At 40.2% G+C, this 18,880-nt stretch overlaps 1 protein-coding gene across 1 annotated transcript in view; it reads left to right on the top strand.

The window, feature by feature from the left end:
• Positions 1–330: 330 nt before the first annotated feature.
• MTNR1A (melatonin receptor 1A) overlaps positions 331–18,880 on the top strand; it is a 66,520-nt gene continuing 47,970 nt past the window's right edge. Inside the window, exon 1 of the mRNA XM_086611634.1 lies at positions 331–523. Coding sequence (XP_086467760.1) covers positions 331–523 — 193 coding nt within the window. The remainder of the gene's footprint in view (positions 524–18,880) is intronic.

An 18,880-nucleotide genomic window follows, 5' to 3' on the forward strand; every position in this document is an offset into this window, starting at 1 on the left:
CGGCGGCGGCGGCGGCGGGCGGGGCGGGAGGGGCGGGGGAGGCTATAAAAGTGTCCCGCCGCGGCACATGCACACTTCGGGGAAACTTCCTAGCCGGAGCGGCGGCTGCGGCCATGGGAGGAGCGCCCGTTCCCGCCAGCCCCGCTCCACCCTAGGGTGGGCAGCCCCGCGGCGGAGGGCGGCTGCGACCGGGACCCCCGCCTCGACCCCCCGCCCCGACCTGCCCCCGCGGGAGGCAGCACTGGCCGGCGCTCCCGCTCCGCCAGCTCTGCCTCCCGCTCCGCCAGCTCTGCCCTGGGAGACGACGACGGCGGCGGCGGCGGCGGCAGGATGAGAGTGAACGAGAGCGATCTGAACAGCTCCGTCCTCCCGCGGGACCCGCCGGCCGAGGGCGCCTCGCGCCGCCCGCCCTGGGTGACCTCCACCTTGGCCGCGATCCTCATCTTCACTATCGTGGTGGACCTGCTGGGCAACCTCCTGGTCATCCTCTCCGTCTACCGCAACAAGAAGCTGCGGAACGCGGGTAAGGGGCGGCGGGGGGCCTGGGGGCGGGCGCCCGGGGTTGAGGGGTGCGGGGTGGGGGCCGCAGCTGCGGGCCGCAGCGCCGCGGGCGCTTCGTCTGCCGGTAAAAGTTTGCCCCGGCGCGCAACTCCAGGGCTGGGCGCTCCGTGCGTTCCTCCCCAGCTGGCGGTTACAGGCTGTGACAGATGCCAAGGGCTTCATCTCTCGTAGCGAGTCGGTGATGGAGCGGGTAGGGGTATTTTTAGCTCCCGCTACCGAATCGTGGTGCTATTTTTAGCTCGCGGCAGTTCCCACCTAGGAGAAGAGACAGGCAAGTAAGCGTTATTTAAGAATGAAATTTAGAGGTGGTACTGGGGACGCTGCTGTGGCATACAGTGTGTGTCTGTGCATGCTGGATGCTGTTCTTCTGATCGATTTTCTTTGAGTTACAGAAATGTCTCCGGTAACAAATACTATGGTTGGAGCTTCAAATCAAGCAATACTGAGTTACAGACGTTTCAGGATTCAGGAAAAAAAAAAAGACAAAAAAACCCCACCCTAAGACAGTCGTTTCATTTTCTTTGTTCGCCTCCTACTTGATATCTAGGATTTTGGGGAATGGGAAACATCTGACAGAAAACAGATTTAGGCACATTCTTAAAAAAATAAATCTCTAATTTTGACAGGATAGAGTCTGTGATGGTCTATTGAGTAAATCCCTCTTAGTTCATGGATTATTGGTCAGACAGGCAGGAGCTTCTTCAGATTCATTCTGCTTTATCATGTCAGACCAGCTGCTGCGCACGTGTACCAAATCTGTGCACTCAAAACCCTGTGCATCTTTCATTGAAAAAAATAGTGAGCGTGTGAAGAGAGCTGCATTGTTAATGAAAGCAGATTTTCACTTCAGGAAGATTTGAGATGCTGCTTTTATGTATTTTTTTTTTTTTTTTTCACAACTGGCCGTCATGTTCTTTATTATAACTCCACTAAGTTCGTTAGCTAGTGGTTTAAAATTCATCTTAGAGGGAACTTGAGCCTAGGCTTTGCTGTAAGCTAGTATAATAAAGGTGGCTAAAATTGGGCTCTGGTAAACAGTGACACACTTAACTTTCTAAGGTTAAGTCAGGTAGTTCAAATGGGTTGTATGTTTCAGTTTTATTCAGCCATAGTGGAATGCCAATGCACAGGATCAAAATGAAGACTAACAGGTTGCATTTTTTTTGCTCTGTATGGTTGCCACTGATATAAATTCTGAAAGCTATGTTCTCTTCTTGCTTTCATTGACAGAAATCTCATTCACTGGAGCTGGCAGGGTTTTACACTGCAATACTATGTATTTGAGAGGAGAATCAGACTCTAGAAGTCCAAGTCAGTGCTTGACTACCCTTGTTCCCTGGGAGATTTTCAGATGGAGGGAGGAAGGGTTGAGACAGGCATATTGTTGGGGTTACTCCAGGGGAAATGGTGATGTTCTCATCCCCCTTAATTACTAAATACGTACTTCGGCACTTCTGGGGAAGCGGGGAGTTTGCAATACAGACATTTCTGGTAATAAGTATGAAATAAACATAAGTGCCTGTTTTCTGGAAACACAGCTGAATCATCGGGCTCCATGCGTGCGCATATCCTCTACTGTAGGTCTCACGTAATCCCTCTTGAATCCCAACACGTGCTCACTTGCTCACTCTTACTGCATTTCTTGTTCTTACCTTTTTTGTCATAGCGGCTGTTAAGAACTGCAGCAAACTGACAACTGTTATCTCCTAAAGCTAGGAGAATAGAGCATTTTTCTGAACATGAATTATTTTAGACTGGAACATGAACTAGATACTGATTTACTCTCTGAAATTAGGGATTAATTAAAACAAGCAGATACTTGGTACAAGCGGGGAAATAGTTTATAGTGTGTTTCTGGCGGAAAAAATAGTAACAAGCTTTTAAAGTCTTTTTTTTTTTTTCGAAGTAAAGGTTTTTTTAGTACATGGTTAAAAGGAAACTTTGGAAAAAACATAATTAATAAGCTTCAAAAAGGTGTGCAAAGTGTTTTCGACTAATCCTGCAAAACCTATGCCTTGGCATAACTTTACTTATGTGAGCACCGCTATTAAACTTGGCATTGAATTAAGAAGAGGTTACTCAGGCGAGTAAATTTATGATGAGGCATAAGTATTTAGAAAACCCTGGCCTAATGTTTGTGAGTATGAAGAAGAAAAAGTTAGAATCTAAGTCTTGTTTACACTAATTCAGATTATTCAGGAAGGTATTATATTGAAAATAATGTGATTTATACATACCAATATTTTGTAACTTGCTAATTATAAAGACAGTTACAACTTTTTACAGAGCTATAATAAGAAAGAAACTTCTGATTTTACAACAACCTATATTAATAAAACCCTTTGCTGGCACATTTATTGAGGATAAAAGACTCAGGATGAAAATTCCACCGGAAAAAGGTCAGGGAGGAACAGAAGATACCTCCTGAAGAAAAAGTATCTCACTGAAGACATTCTTCCTTCTTTGCAAGAGAGGACTAACAGAAATAAGGAGTATTTAACACTTTACCATAAAGGTGGATTTAGTAGGGGAAAACATCTTGCATCTCTCTACTACTCTATTATATAAATATTTTTGGAAGATAACTACACATTGAACCTGTGGACTTATAATTTAAAAAGTGCATTGGGGAATAGTAGGAAGGCCTAGAAAAACCTTCTCCACAAGTGGTGTAACCTTCCTGACAGTCAGAATGTTAGTAAAAGACACTGATCAAAGCAGAGAAGTCAGTATCTCAAAGAAGTTTGTCTCAGCAAGAGAGGAGTGTCTGATACTACAGACTCCTTCATAGTCACAAGCATGGCTTCAGTAGATGCTCTTCTAGACACAGAAGCTGATGATGCAACTGGTAGGATCCTCTTTTATTTAATGTACTTGACTTGTAATAAGTTTCATAGTTCTGGTCTGTTTTTTTTTTTTTTATGGTGACTTCGTAACCTAACAGGCGCCTGACACCAATTCAGTCCTGATGGGAACAGCTGCAGTTTAATGCTGGCCTACACAAAGACTGAATTTGGTTTATGATGTCTGTGGTCTTTTGACTTTGAAACAAAGTTCAAGGGAAACATTCAAGGCATAAGGATTTTAATGCCCATATCTTGATGGCACATTCATGCAGCTTGAACTTTAAACTGATGTGCTTTCTTTAATAATTAATTTTAAAAAGAATGAGAATAGCTCATTTTAAAAAGAAGTTTGTTGTAAATCATCTTAATGTGTCTTCTTTTCCATTGCTAATATTCATAGATCAGAAATAAGGTCACTCAACAGTTCCACCCTGAAAAGATGAAATAACTAGCCTTAGGGAAGGTGGATTAAAGAACTGCTAGTACTTTTTGCATCATGTGGAGTTTTTACTTGAAACTATCAACATCGGATTAGAGCATCTCAGAAAACTGAAGAGATCACTTAAAGTGATTTATGTAATATTGCACATAAATTTGGTAATTGCCAGTATCCTTATGCCTTTGTTGTTACCCACACCAAGAAAAACAATGCATCAAGAACAAAGTGAGGGAGCAGTTGTAAGGCCTTAACTATGGAGATTAGTTTACTGCTTGTTACATTAAACTGTCAGTTGACATGCACCTGTCACTTTAGTGACAGGGGGATTTGGGTACTCAGTGGTTGCAGGACTGGACCGTTCTTAAGGTCAATGAAGAAAGCTTTCTTGAGTGCTATGACACCTCGGTTCTTCTTTCTCTTCCTTTTGAAACTGTTCTCTTGGCCTGGAGGGTTGCTTTTTCCTGGGTGCTTTATGTGCTGAGGTCCAACGGTGCCCTGACTACCCTTCCAACAGACCCCTGTGTTGGAAGGGAGCCTCCAGCAGGCAAGACGACAGCCCCAGCAGTCTCACCCGCACTCTTCTGTGCCTGTCCTGTCTGCTAGCATCTGACACGAGCTGGGATAACACAGGGACTGGTGCCAAGCTGGTAACTAGCACCTACCACATCAGGGCAGAAAGCTGCATTCACCCCCTTCCCACTCATCTCTGTTCTGTGCTAGATGCATTTGGGTTTTTGTACTTTTTCCCAGTTTCCCATGTCTTTGGCCCGCATGTTTTGTTGCTGAAACTCGTTTTTGTTACTAGTGAAGAAGGCAGAGGGCAAGTCTGACATTGCTGAGCCCCCAGGGCCCTACAGAGCAGCAAGATATAGCTAACTTCACTGGGACTGCACACACACTTAAGTATGTGTGTTAACTACTTTGCTGAATGAGATGGCAATGGAAAAGGGAAAACCCTATGTTCTTATGCTAAGTCTGCCTCAGCTGCATTAGATCCAAACAGTTCTCTAAAGACAGCTCTGTGAGTGCTCAAAAGAATGATGAACTCAAGAGTAATCCTTGACCAGTATCTGTAAGATCAGTGAAGTCACTTGTGGAAGAACTAAGGAACACATTTACTTCTGGTTATTTATTTTTTTTTTTAAATCCAGTATTTGTTAAATAGTGCAGCCATTGCAGAATTGGGGGATGGGATCTATCAGTAAGATTTTTATTTTGTAGGCCTTTCAAACTGGCCCTGGCTTTTGGTTTGAGCAGTGTAGGAATCTAATTGAAAAGTGTTCCTTTCTTAGTGCATTTTCTAAAATACAAATTTTAAATATAAGAAGGGAACTATATTTAGATAATCAGATTGGAGCTCTCATCAGCCTTTTCAGAATATGATTGTTCTTGATGATGTTTTGTTTTTTAGTTTTAAAATGATAATGTTAAATGCTCTATTAAAGATTGTTTTATCTAATAAATGAAACTCCTGGTGTGAATTCAGACTAATGGAATCCTTGTTTTTGTCACAGGTCATCGGTGATCCTCGGACTTCCTTTTGTGCCCCAAGAGAAAATGAGTAGCCTGACAAATATTTGACTCAAGGGAGATAACTTGTAGAAGATCAAGTTGTAGCACAAATTCTGAGTTCTGATGAAAACTGAGATGTTGATCGCAATGAACGTTATTTCAGACATGAATAAGTTCCAGTATTAAAAATGGTAAGCTGCTTGGGAGAAGGGAGAGTGTCTAGTGGAGATGCTGAACTTTGCCAATTGTTGAACAGAACTGAGCATAAAAATCCAGTTTAAATAAAGCTGTTCCTCTTACTGGTTTTGATTGAATAATTTACTGAATGAAAGATTTACTTCAGAAACCTGTTTAAATGACACTGTGCTGTCAGTGACCAAAGGTAGAGATGAGTATTTCAAATAATTAATACTCTATTCTTACTAATATGTCCGTCAAACTCAGCTATTTATTCTTTCTGCAAGATTCTGCATTCTGAAGTTTTTAGAGGCACTGGTTTTTCTAGTTTGCTGCTGCCAGCAGACAACGGTACTGAGATGCTACACTATTTGCTGTCTCCTTCAGGGTATTTTTTTGAGGGGTTCTTCCTTTTCTCATTAAGATTTCTTTTCATCTTTCATCTTTGCATTAGTAATTTCTGATGTGCTTCTACTCTTATCTCTGTTCTATTTTTTTTACACTATCCACTTTTCTGTCTTCTTATTAAATAGATGCTTCATGTCTTTCTGGCATAAGACATCATCAGCAAGTCTACTTCGGTGACAGAAAATGCTACCAACAATAGGCATCCAGTGCTGAAATGACAATGTCCATTCTGTTTCTATAATGAGGCTGGCTTTCCTAGGGCAATAAAAATGTTGTTGTGTCAATTCAATGCTATGCATCGCAGTGTAATTTTGCAACCTCAATAAGAACCTTGTCACCCTTGCTGTTGGCAGTTTTTCTTCTACTCACATCTGTGAGCTGCCTCAAATTACACATTTTCCACTCCTGAGAATCAATTACCAACCTCTGTTTCAGGAGAAGTGTTACTAAGAATTCTTCAGGATAACAGAACACAATTTATTAACATTTTAATGTTAGCTTATTTAATGAACAAATAAACATGTATTTAACATGTCTAGTTAAGTAGTGCTTGGGACTATAATACAAATGTTGCTACTAAAGAAGTGTTCTTTCAAAATCTAACCCTCCTGAAGTCACAAAGATGGGCAGTATTACAGTTCAGCAGGATAAACAAGGTTCCTTGACAGAATAAAGGTCTGATTATCTTCTTAGTTTTAAGAATGGATAAAATATACAAAAAAAACCCTTTATCAATACTCTTAAATCCAGATGATAAGCATGCTGGAAAGTTCTTAATCTTCTCTTTTTCAAGTAAAGCAGAAACTAAGGTATAATCAGTGAGTCTGTTTACAGCTTTTAAATAGTGCTTCTGTAGCTTCTAGTGTTCTGGTAGTAATTGACCAGTAAGTGTACAAGGTTTCATGTCCTGTAGTTATTTTTTTTAAATGAAGTTTGTATCCATAAAGAGAAAGCAAACTTACACCCTTTACTTGAAGAAACACTTTGCACCAGAGGTAGAAGATTTTCGGGTCATTCTTTTCATTTTATTAATGATCCAATATATTACCGGGTCATATAGTTAGATATGCTTTTTGAAGAGTAGATATTACCTTATTGGTGATCATAAAAATGCAGCTCTTGATTATTTCAGAGTCCTATACTTGAGTTAGGGACTTGAATTAGGTTGTTGAAGGGGAAGGGTTGGTTTTTTTTAAAATCATGGGAGACTCCTCATCTTTTCCATTGCTAAAGTTCGAAGGAAGTCCTTCAATGCTTCACTCAGACTATCTAATCTCTCCTAACTCTTAAGGTTCCCTGCTCTCTAAAACAAATGAGAGAATAGAAGCAGCTGATTTCAGACCCTACTGTGTGTGACCAAACACTGGAATTCTCTACTGAAATACATACTGAGCAGCTGGAAAGGTCTATGGATGGTTTCAGGTTAATTATATTTCATTTTTCTGTCCACACTCTTAAACAATTTAGCTACCTTTGTTGGGGGAGTGGGGCAGTATGTATAATTTTTTCATTTAGACCCACAGAAACCCCATTCTATATGGTGTATACATGTGGTTCTACATCTGCTGCTGAAATATGAGGTGTGTTTATATCGTGTCACCTTGGCTTTGCTCTTGGGGTGCAGATGCAAGATTAGGAAAACTAATTGGTCTTCAGGGTGAGGTTACGAAGCAGAGAGAGTCTGCCCTGTGCTGGCAGAGGTCATCTCCTCCCTTGGTGCTTGGTATTGCGTGAGGTCAGTGGGTAACGTTGCTTTTGTTAGTCGGCCATCTCAGCTGCACCCCAGTGTCAGCCTAGTGTGGTTATAGTGAAACAGTCAGTGCTGCGTTATTGAGCCAGGCAAGGTGGCCAGCTCTGTAGCCGTTGTCCAGAGTGATGAATGGGCATGAATACAGGGATCAGCCTTGAAAATTGGGACCTAGAGAAGCTTCAGTAGAAAATTTGTGTGTGTTTTGGGGAAGAATCATGAATGTTCTTCCCCCCCTTGGTTTTTGTTGAGTAACAGCATCCACAGACTTATTTTGAGACTGGGTATTGTTGAAACTTAAATATTATGAACAATCGAAGTTTGCATAAATGTGAATGAATCAGTTACTTCAGTTGCATTTTTGTTTCATTTTGGATGAAGAATTAATAGCCTACAAATAAAAAAACCCTACACCTGGTTTTATTAACAGTTTATCTGTATTTTGCATTAATATGTTATGTCTTAATTATAGTAATTATTTACATTAAAGGTATGTCTCCAGATTATCTCTGGCTCTAATTCTGGGGTCTACCTTCTGTAATTTGAGTACTGTAATGTACTGTAATGCCTGCACCAACATGCAGGTTCACATAATTGCAACTTACTTTACAAAACCTAGGTTCTTGCCCACGTTTCCGTTGTGCTGTATTAAATCTCCCAGCCCTCCCTGAGTCTGTGCTACTGAATCAGTTCTCACTTAGAACAAAGGATTGAAAGCGACATTCTCCATCATCAAGTACAATTTCTAGGTCTAGTAGGTGTTCATACAAATCCTTTCAGAATCGCCCTTCACCTTAAGTTACAGCCTTTTGTCCTTATTCCAACTAAAGAAGGGTATTCTCACTGCCTAAATGTATTTTCTGTCAGTTTATATGCCTTTGCTGTTGTACCAATGTTACTTAACATTACTTAACATCTCTGTATTCTTTTTAATGAGAGATGAGAATAAAAACCTCATCTCTTGGCTGACATTTTGCTAGTCCGAAAAAAGCTAATATCAAATTCTGTTAATCTAATTACAAAATAACCTTTCGCCTTTTGGGAGAGAGCACTAACCCTGGGAGCATGCCTCATCTCTGGAAATACCTTCCCTAAAAGTGAAATCCTGGTTTTACTGAAATCAGTAGCAAACCTGTTACCAAGGTTAGTGCCTGTCTCCTTTCACTTTTTTGGCTGCAATGCTTGCCCTTGAGTAAGAAGGCTGCTAGACTGCTAACAACCTTAGGCCCAAAGTCTTTACCACCACTTTGGAGCCACACAGGATATTTGTTGGATCACCGATATCCTTGCAATAAGGTGGGTATATCATAGGAAGCCACTTACAGTTTCACGTATAGTAGGTATATAAGCTATTACGTCTGAGAATCGATGCTTCAATAATACCCCTGGGAATAAAGAAAACACAAAAGACCATCTACTACTGCAATGCTGTACTTTCTAGGATTTTGGTTTTTTTTTTTTTTTGTTTAACAGATGGCTGTTATGATACTTAGGTCAAGGACAGTTTTCATGTACTAGTTGTCTGGTCAGATCACATCAGTTTATCCTTGATATTTTGGGATCAAGTGTACCCCGATGAGGTTTGCTGATGATTCCAAACTGAGTAGGGAAGTGGACACTTCGGAAGGGAGAGCCGCTCTGCAGGAAGACATGAGTAGGCTGGAAGAGTGGGCTAACAAGAACATTTTGAAGTTCAAGAAGGACAAGTGTAAAGTCTTGCACCTGGGAAACCATAATCCAGGAGTGCAGCACAGGTTGAGATCTACCTGACTGGGGAGCAGCTCTGTGGGAAGGGACCTGGAGGTCCTGGTAGACCAGCTGCTCAATATGAGTGAACGGTGTGCTGCTGCTGCAGCAAAGCAAGCCAACAGGATGCTCAGTTGCATCAACAAGGGCATCGCCAGCAGAGACAAAGAAGTCATTATCCCACTCTACTCAGCACTTGTCAGGCCACACCTGGAATACTGTGATCAATTTTGGTCCCTGCTGTGCAAAAAAGATGTGTACAGGCTGGAGAGGGTCCAGAGAAGGGCCACAAAGATGATCAAAGGACCGGGAAGCCTGCCATGTGAGGAACGGCTGAGAGAAACTGGATTTGTCAGAAGAGAAGGCTTAGGGGAGACCTTATTGCCATGTTCCAGTATTGAAAAGGTGGCTACAAAGAAGATGGAGGCTCCCTTTTTACAAGGAGTCACATGGAAAAGACAGAGGGGTAATGGGTACAAGTTATTTCTGGGAACATTCTGATTGGACACGAGGAAAATTTTTCACCCATCTTATTTTCCATTCCTGATGATATAACACATTTCCAACACCTGTTGGTAAGAATTTTCCTAGTATTGGCTATGTCTTTTTTTGTGGATATATAGATACACATTTATGTGAAAGCATACATTATTCCTACTGGTTTTTACCATGCTACAGAAGATACTCATACCAAAGATTGTTCCATTTCAGGTATGCATTGATTTTATGAATTTACAGATACAGACGCATCTAGAAACATTTCCTCTAATTATTTGGGTATATTTGCAGAAAGTACCTTTTATTTTGGTGCTTTTTTTTTTTCCTAATGCAGCATCCACTGGCACATTGTAACATATTTCTCTATATTGCTTGTGAATATACACACTCTCTATAGAAATGAGAATCTTTTATATGCAGGAGAACACTATTCAGCATATCCGACAGGAAGGAAGGACGATAACGTTTCCTTATCTTTCCTCTACCTAAACACAGGTGGTGGGTTTAGCTCATGGTATAAATTAGAACAGCTTCAATTTTTCTGTAATTCGTGCTTATTTAAACAACTCCCACAGTGACGTTTATGTCGGTGAATGTCACGTAAACGTGGCTTTCACAGGCCGAGCTCGTTGTAACTATCCTGCAGGTAAGTGTCCAGGACTGCAGAGTTAACACAGTAATCCCCATCAGGCTGGGTATAACAGCTTTGCATCTCCTCAGTGTACTGGTAAGTATGGAGAAGACAGCAGAACCAAGTTTGTGTCTTAGCATATATTAAATACCTAATGTGTTTAATGTATACCTATGTAAGCAGTCAGATTTTCTTGCACTTTCTTGCAGCAAGGGTTTATGCACATTGTTTTTAGCAAATAATTGGGCATTTCTTTTACAGCTTCTCTTACAAATTTGTGTACGTCCTACTTTTCATTTTTGCAGCTCTCCTGATTTCTTTTTGTCTTGCCTATTCAGTGTATCCCACTACTGGAAATCTCTGCAGTACCTGATAAGATTGTCAACTACGAAAATTTTGTTGATTGCTGGAAACCTGCCTTGATTTTCATAGTTTTTATGGCATAATACTTGTGTTGTTCATAGACGCTCTTCTCCAGCAATATTTTGTATCTACCTAACATACCCACTTTTGTTCAATTATTTCTGGATGTTCCTGGGAATTTTTCCTACTTCTGTTCATCACAGATTTGCACTTTTTCTTTGGAAAATCCATACCTACTGGGTATTATGCTGAAGATGGAATGAAGATGACCACTCCTGTATTGAAGAATGACTTTGCACTATCCTTGTTAAATTGCTTGGTGCTGACCTTTTTTTTTTTCCTTTTTTTTTTTCCTCAGAATTTTTCCATTGAGGGTAGATCTATCAGGTTTTGCCTGAAAGGCTCTAGTTTTACAGTTGTTATTGACTTGGGTCTCTACCTTATGGGATCCATTGCGCATTCTGTGAAAGCTGTTTTTCATACACTCTGTAATTATAGAATACTGAGATGCTGCCCCGTTCTTAGGGGCGTTACAAATACTAGCCGTTTAACAGGAGGTTGAATGCTGCTTTTGCAAGTATTCCTGGTAAGAATTCCTAATGCGTACTTAGTGACAATCTGGACGAGATTATACAGTTGTACAAAGCTTGCACTTGCACCTTATTAATACTGCTTGTAGCAATCATTACCTAAAATGAGCCCTAAAGATAACGCTGAATCTGACAAACATATAAATGCAGAAGTATGAATGGAAAAAAAAAAAGAAGCAGATAAGCTAAGTCGAAGCAAACTTGTGGACGTAGAATTTGCAATCTGCTTGTTGTCGGTGCTCATTTTGTACCAGAATATCCCATCTGTCACAATAGTGATGCTTCATTGTAAGCTTTTCTAGTGGGTCTTCTCTTTTACTTTTCTCAAGCTATTGCAGTGACAGGGCTTTGCTGCCAGAACGCTTACTGGAGTCTAGCTGCCTGAGCACATCTTTCTTGTGCAGAGATAACTTCATAGACTATCACCAAAACAGTGAATTGATTTCTAAGGTCTTGTGGTTATATTCAGATATTCATGTTATTTCCTGTCCCCATATTTACTCAGAAAACTTTCTTGATGGGATTCAAATTTCACAGAGATTTTAAATATGTCTGTCTTTTGAATTGCTGACCGTTCCTTGTGGTGGCTGGACAGAATGTTTACTTACTTTACTCAAAAACATGGAACTGTCTTGTCTTGCAAATAAATCTCCAAATCATGAATTTGCTTGTGTTGTTTTTTGGTCTACTCTCTTACACAGGTATTCCAATGGAGAAAATGGAATTTCCAGTTGTATTTTAGTATAATTTTATATATTTTTATAATTGCCACTGGGAGGCAGCTCCGGTATATGTTTAATTTAAGCTAAACCCCCTTGTGAATACATATTTATTAACATTATTTTAAGAATTTATTTTGTGGGAGCATTTCTACATATTCATATGATAAGTATAAATGTGGTATGTGACTGACTACTTTTTCTAGAAACACTAAAAAAGTGGACATTTTTAGTACACTGGAATGTTACTGGAAATAAAGGACTGTCTAATGATCATCTGTAAATTAAAGTAATATTAATGCCTTCTACATTCAGAAACTCTGAGCCTCTACTGAGGTAAGAAGAGTCAGATTAGCTGACAGGTTAGGAATGCAGTGTAACTGGAAAAGTTAGATTGATATGTCAGCAATAGTAGGGCACTAATTAGACAGTAATCCTAAAACTAACCTTCCTCTCACAGGTGTAAGTGTGGAGTTAGTTACTAGAAGTAAGTTACTGCTCTCTTTGCATGTGTACCTACATGGTTACTTAGGGCTAGAGTCTGTCTGTCCTACTGGAGACTGTTGTCAAGGACTGGAAGCCCCACTCCCCATGCAGTGATTACAGCTGCAGTAATTACACTACTCATGGTGGACAGAAAGGGCCTGACTGCAAACTTTAGTCATTCAAGATGGTTTTAGTCCACAGGGTGTCATTCAGCGAGCAGCCTCAAAACGGTGCTGTTCTCTCTCATGCTTTCTTGCTTTCTTTTATTTCTCTTCCTCCTGGAAAATAAGTTGGACCCTTCAGAGCCCAGAACATTTTGGGTTGATTTTTTTTTTTTTTTTTTGTAGTTAGTATCATTTGATAAGTATCCTGATTTATTTGCTCTGAAATTAATTTATGGGTTATAATAATGATTCAGCTCATTCTTTAACTCCAACTTGGAATTCTCCCCAGCTACCATGCATAACAGTGCAGCTACTTCAAGGATACCTTTGCACCATCCATGAGAGATGGACATGCATGTTCTTAGACCCCTCATAATCCTTGCCACAAGGAGGCTTTCCAGAAGGACCTACTCTTTTGTTCAAGACTTCTTGATTCCATCAGGCTTTTGACCATTTTCGATTGCAGTATTAAGGGAATCCATTTGATTCAGTTCTCCTACCAGTTCATTATCTGATAAGGATAGTGAAACATTTTGCTGCTCATAACTAAAACAAAACTGCATGTTAATCGGCATGTTAATCGTCATTCTCTAAAGTACTGAATAATAAATGCAAGTGGGCATAGTTCATTTTGTCATTTTCTCTTGCCCTGCATTTCTCTGGAGTTTTCAAGTAGCTTTAGGTTGGTTTTCCAGCTCTTCAACAACAAATGGCAGCAACCTATCCAATGTTGTTATTTGTGCTCCTTCAGAAGATCAGACTTTTAAAAACCTTCTATTGAAGTTGTAACGAAAGGGCATCAGTTGCCCTTTTTCCTTATTGTCTTCCAGAACTATCTGTCAGTCCTCTGTAGACTTCATTGACTCTATATCCACACTCAAAGCTCAGAAGCAACCTTTTTCTTTCAGTCCTTGTCAATATATTGAATACTAAATTTCTGAGCACTTGTGTACGTGACCTCTATTTCTTGTTCTCCTTGGGACTTTAGCTTCTAGTACGTTCTCCTCTTTTTTTTTTTTTGTCCTTCTGTTATGTCTTTCCTTCCGTATTTGTTCCTAGTTGAAGCTTACAATTCATTACATATTAGATCCCCTCAGAGATCTTGCTTTACGTCATGGTTTTGAAGCTATCAGTGTAGAAAACAGCTAAATCCATTGGCCTTTGTAGCTTTTTGCAGTCCCTTGGCAATTTTTTTCTACATTTTCTACATGAAACCCTATGTAATTTTAACCTTTGACTGTACTTTAAAAATTATATTTTAGCACTTCAGACTTATTCTGCCTCTACATCAAATCCCTTCAGTTTACAAATCATTGTGAAATACCAGGAATGTTCAGCTCTGAAGGTAAGTCTTTTCTACACAGATAGATAGGCTTGATAGCATTCCGGTTCATAACTACTACTAGTAATATCTGAAAGACAGGGCAGCAATAGCATAATTTCAGTCAAAACAATTTCAAAAGATAAGAATTTTATAGTAAGTAGAGAAAAGAAAAATTTGAACCATCTGAAATACAGTATTACTCTGCAAGTGTCTTGGTTACTGAGAAGTGTTTTTTGCTTCTTGTTGTTTCAAGTTCTTATTTGGATTATGGCCACTGGGAAAAAAAAAAAAAAACTGCTTGAAGTTAAGCTGTTTAAACCAGTACCTAATGCTTTGTTAATTGTCCAGACAGATTACTTAATGACTCAGCATTGCTTTCAAAATTTCATGGTGTACTGGCAGTTCTGAGAGGAGAGGCTGTGGAAAAGGGATTAATATGAGTCTTGAAATTAGTCTCAGTTAAGTGGAGCAAATGCTAGAATAATTTGAGCCTGAAACTCTTACGCACCTGAAATTCCCATTTGCTAGTTTTGTGAATCCAGAAAGAAAAATCACTGCAAGTTTCCTCTGTCACCAATGGCTTTTACTTATACAGCGAACTATTGTTTGTGTCTAAACTGTTTTCCTTCATACACTGTAAAGCCCTTTGTGCAGTAATAATGTATACATTACACAAAATATTGACACCAAAAAATAGGTGACACAAGTACATAATGAAATAAGAAGAGTAAGGCCTTTCTAAGTACGGAACATAAAATTCCAATGAGATTTTTCAAAACACTAGTATTACAAAAATCTGGACTCAGCTGTAGCTAAAAGTAGTGACTCTTTTAAGGACCTGTGTATTGGAGATGATTCTGTCCAAGCCTAATTGGATACGAGGCCTTTGGCTTTGGAACTGAAGATGCCACAGATGCCAAAGGATCTTACAGATACTCAGTTCTCAGAGCTTGTGAAGTTCTGTTAAGAGTCTGTAATACTTTGTAAATGAGACTTGGACAGAGTAAAAAATTAGTCCAGGAAAAGCAATATATTAGATCACATGCTGATTGAATAGGCAGTTATGTATAGGAATGCTATAGGCAGAGTTAATCATATATTTGAAGAAGAAAAAGGACTAAGTTGACCTCTTTGATTCCTTTCTATACAAACTGAAATAGGAATATGACTTTAAGATCAATTTTTTTTCAACTAAAGTAATGCTTAGCATAACCTTGGAAGTATTTTCCAAGAAAATTAAATATCATATGGAAATTACTTCAGTCTGTTTTATTTTGACCCATATTGTTTATATATTTGTTGATATTTCTTTGAGGCATATGCAATAAGTAATTTCTTATTAAGAAAATTGCTTATTAAGAAAGCTGCTTAATAAGCAGCTTTCCAGTACCTAAAGGGGGCCTACAGGAAAGCTGGAGAGGGACTTTTTACAAGGGTGTGTAGTGATAGGACAAGGGGCAATGGATTTAAACTGAAAGAGGGCAGATTTAGGTTAGATATAAGAAAGAAATTCTTTACATTGAGGGTGGTGAGGCAGTGGAACAGGTTGCCCAGAGAAGTTGTGGATGCCCCATCCCTGGCAGTGTTCAAGGCCAGGTTGGATGAGGCTTTGGGCAACCTGGTGTAGTGGAGGATTTCCCTGCCCATGGCAGGGGGGTTGGAAGTAGATGATCTTTGAGGTCCCTTCCAACCCTAACCATTCTATGATTCTATGATTCTTCTCAGCTGAGAGTCTCTTTCTTAAATTACAACTGTCTGTCTCTTCCTGTTACAAATACTGTTGCAGTTATTGTAAAAGCCTGGTTCCTAAGCCATTTTTGAACTTCACTGTTTGAATGATACAGGCTTGTGTGTCACATCCCAGTTCTGCTGTTGAATTTACATACTGATACTTTGTTGTGTTCCCATGAACATTTCCCAGCTTCGCTCTGCAACAGTCTTTTGTCTCAGCAGGGCAGCCTGTGATTCTTTGTCTGAAATAACTGTGCAGGGAATATAATCTTCCACAGCACCTGGTGGTGCCTTATACCAGACTATGACTGCAGCTTTTCTGTCAATCGGCTTGGTTTTCCATTGAGAGAACATATAGTTAATGTCTTTGATTTCTTTCACTGCCCCCTTGATGTTATCTGATCCAACTTGCTATTTTCTGTTACTGCTTTCTTCAGTGCCTTCTCATATTGTCTCTGAGTTTGTATCATGTCCTTAGCTAGTGCATGGATGCCTGTAATGTCCCCGAAATAGTGTCTCAGTATTAGTTGTCAAAGTATTCCACTATTCCACAGTTGACTTTATCCCCAAAAGAATATGAAAAAATGTGTAATACAATGTATCTAGTGTGCCCAGTTTAGCTGATTCTTTTTTTGTCAATATCAATTTTCCGTATCCAGAATAGTTTATTTGTTTTCACCACCTGTTTGATTATTTGATCTTAAATGGTTGTGTTTAAGTGCATAGACTCTTCTTATTTCTTAATAGCTATGTTAGGATCTTCAAGATTCATACAGATTGTAGTTTGGAGGGTACCTTAGGGCTGTGCTATTAACATTTGTCATGAAAAATTCACACTGCTTATGGTTCTTCCCTTTCTAGGTGTGTTTCCGAGTCTATTGACAAAAATCCATTTTTCTGAAACTTATGTATTTTGAAGGAGTACATGAATCATTACAAATGTACAATGCTCAGGAATGCCCCTAGCTCCTTCAAAGAATTTCAGACACTGCACAATTAGTTTTATTTCAGTGATGGATGCATTTGTTCAGAGCGTGCCTAGTTTAGCATATTTAGGCTTAGCAAAAAGGAAGCTTTTCAGCTTCAGTGGCACTGTAGAACTTTTCAAGAAAAAGTATTAAAAACTGTCCTTATTCTGGTTTGTTGCTTTCACTAAGATCATCTCACCTGAGGCTTTTTGGATTTGAGGGAGACCTATTATCTCTATTAAATGAGTATCCATAATAATGCAAAACATTGGCTTCAGTTCATTTATAAAGCTTGAGAGATACCTTCTCTAAGTACAGTGAAGGATACTGTTTCTCTGAATTCCAAGCTTTACATGTGATTTATTCTGTAGTACTTCAGAGCTGAGGTAGAAATTTGTGAGTTTATATTTTGGGTAAGTCCTCTATTGTGGGGGTCTTCAACTTAGTGTGAGGGCCGTCAGCTTACGAGATGCTTTCAGCTAGAAATACAATACAGCAGAGAGGAAATAGTCTAGGAGATTTCTGGAGTGTGTGGAAGAAAACTTCCTGACACAGGTGGTGAGGGAGCCAACTAGAGAAGGTGCCCTGCTGTACCTGTTGTTTTCAACAGAGAAGGACTTGTGGGTGATGCAATGGTTGGAGGCCGTCTTGGACATAGTGGTCATGAAATGATGGAGTTTTCAATTCCTGGAGAATTAAGGAGGGGGGTCAGCAGACTTGCTGTCTTGGACTTCTGAAGGGCCTGTCTGGGAGTCTGGTTGACGGAGTCCCTGAAGGGCACAGGAGTCCAGGAAGGCTGGACGTTCTTCAAGAAGGAAATCTTAAAGGCACAGGAGCAGGCTGTCCCCATGTTCTGAAAGACAAGCCAACAGGGAAGAAGACTAGCCTGGCTGAACAGAGAGCTTTGGCTGAAAATCAGGAAGAAAAGGAGAGTTTATGACCTCTGGAAGAAGGGGCAGGCAATTCAGGAGGACTACAAGGATGTCATGAGGTTATGCAGAGAGAAAATTAGAACAGCCAAAGCCCAACTAGAACTTAATCTGGCTACTGCCATAAAAGTCAATAAAAAATGTTTCTATAAATACATCAGCAACAAAAGGAGAGCTAAGGAGAATCCCCATCCTTTTTTGGATGTGGGGGAAACATCGTGACAAAGGATGAGGAAAAGGCTGAGGTACTTAATTCCTTCTTTGCCTCAGTCTTTAATAGTAAGACCAGTTGTTCTCCAGGTCCCCAGCCCCCTGAGCTGGAAGATAGGGACGAGGAACAGAATGAAGCCCCCATAATCCAAGGGGAAATAGGTAGTGACCTGCTACACCATTTAGACACACATGGGTCTATGGGACTGGATGGGATCCATGCAAGGGTGCTGAGAGAGCTGGCAGAAGTGCTCACCAAGCCACTTTCAATCATTTATCAGCAGTCCTGGCTTACTGGGGAGGTCCCAGTTGACTGGAAGTGGGCAAATGTGATGCCTATCTACAAGAAAGACCAGAAGCAGAATCTAGGGAACTACAGGCCTGTCAGTCTGATGGTGCTGGGGGAGGTTATGGAGCAGATCATGTTGAGTGCCATCACACAGCATGTACAGGACAACAAGGTGATCAGGCCCAGTCTGCATGGGTTTATGAAAGGCAGGTCCTGCTTGACCAACCTGATCTCCTTCTATGACAAGGTGACCCACTTAGTAGATGAGGGAAAGGCTGTGGATGTTGTCTACTTAGACTTTAGCAAAGCCTTTGACACCATTTCCCACAGGATCCACCTGGAGAAACTGGCTGCTCATGCTTGGACAAGTGTATTCTTTGCTGGGTAAAAAACTGACTGGACGGCTGAGCCCAAAGAGTTGTGGTGAATGGAGTTCAATCCAGTTAGTGGATGGTCACAAGTGGTGTTCCCCAGGGCTCAGTACTGGGGCCAGTTTTGTTTAATATCTTTATCAATGATCTGGATGAGGGGATGGAGTCACC

The sequence above is a fragment of the Tauraco erythrolophus genome, chromosome 5 (assembly GCF_009769465.1).
Source record: "Tauraco erythrolophus isolate bTauEry1 chromosome 5, bTauEry1.pri, whole genome shotgun sequence".
Classification (NCBI taxonomy): domain Eukaryota; kingdom Metazoa; phylum Chordata; class Aves; order Musophagiformes; family Musophagidae; genus Tauraco; species Tauraco erythrolophus.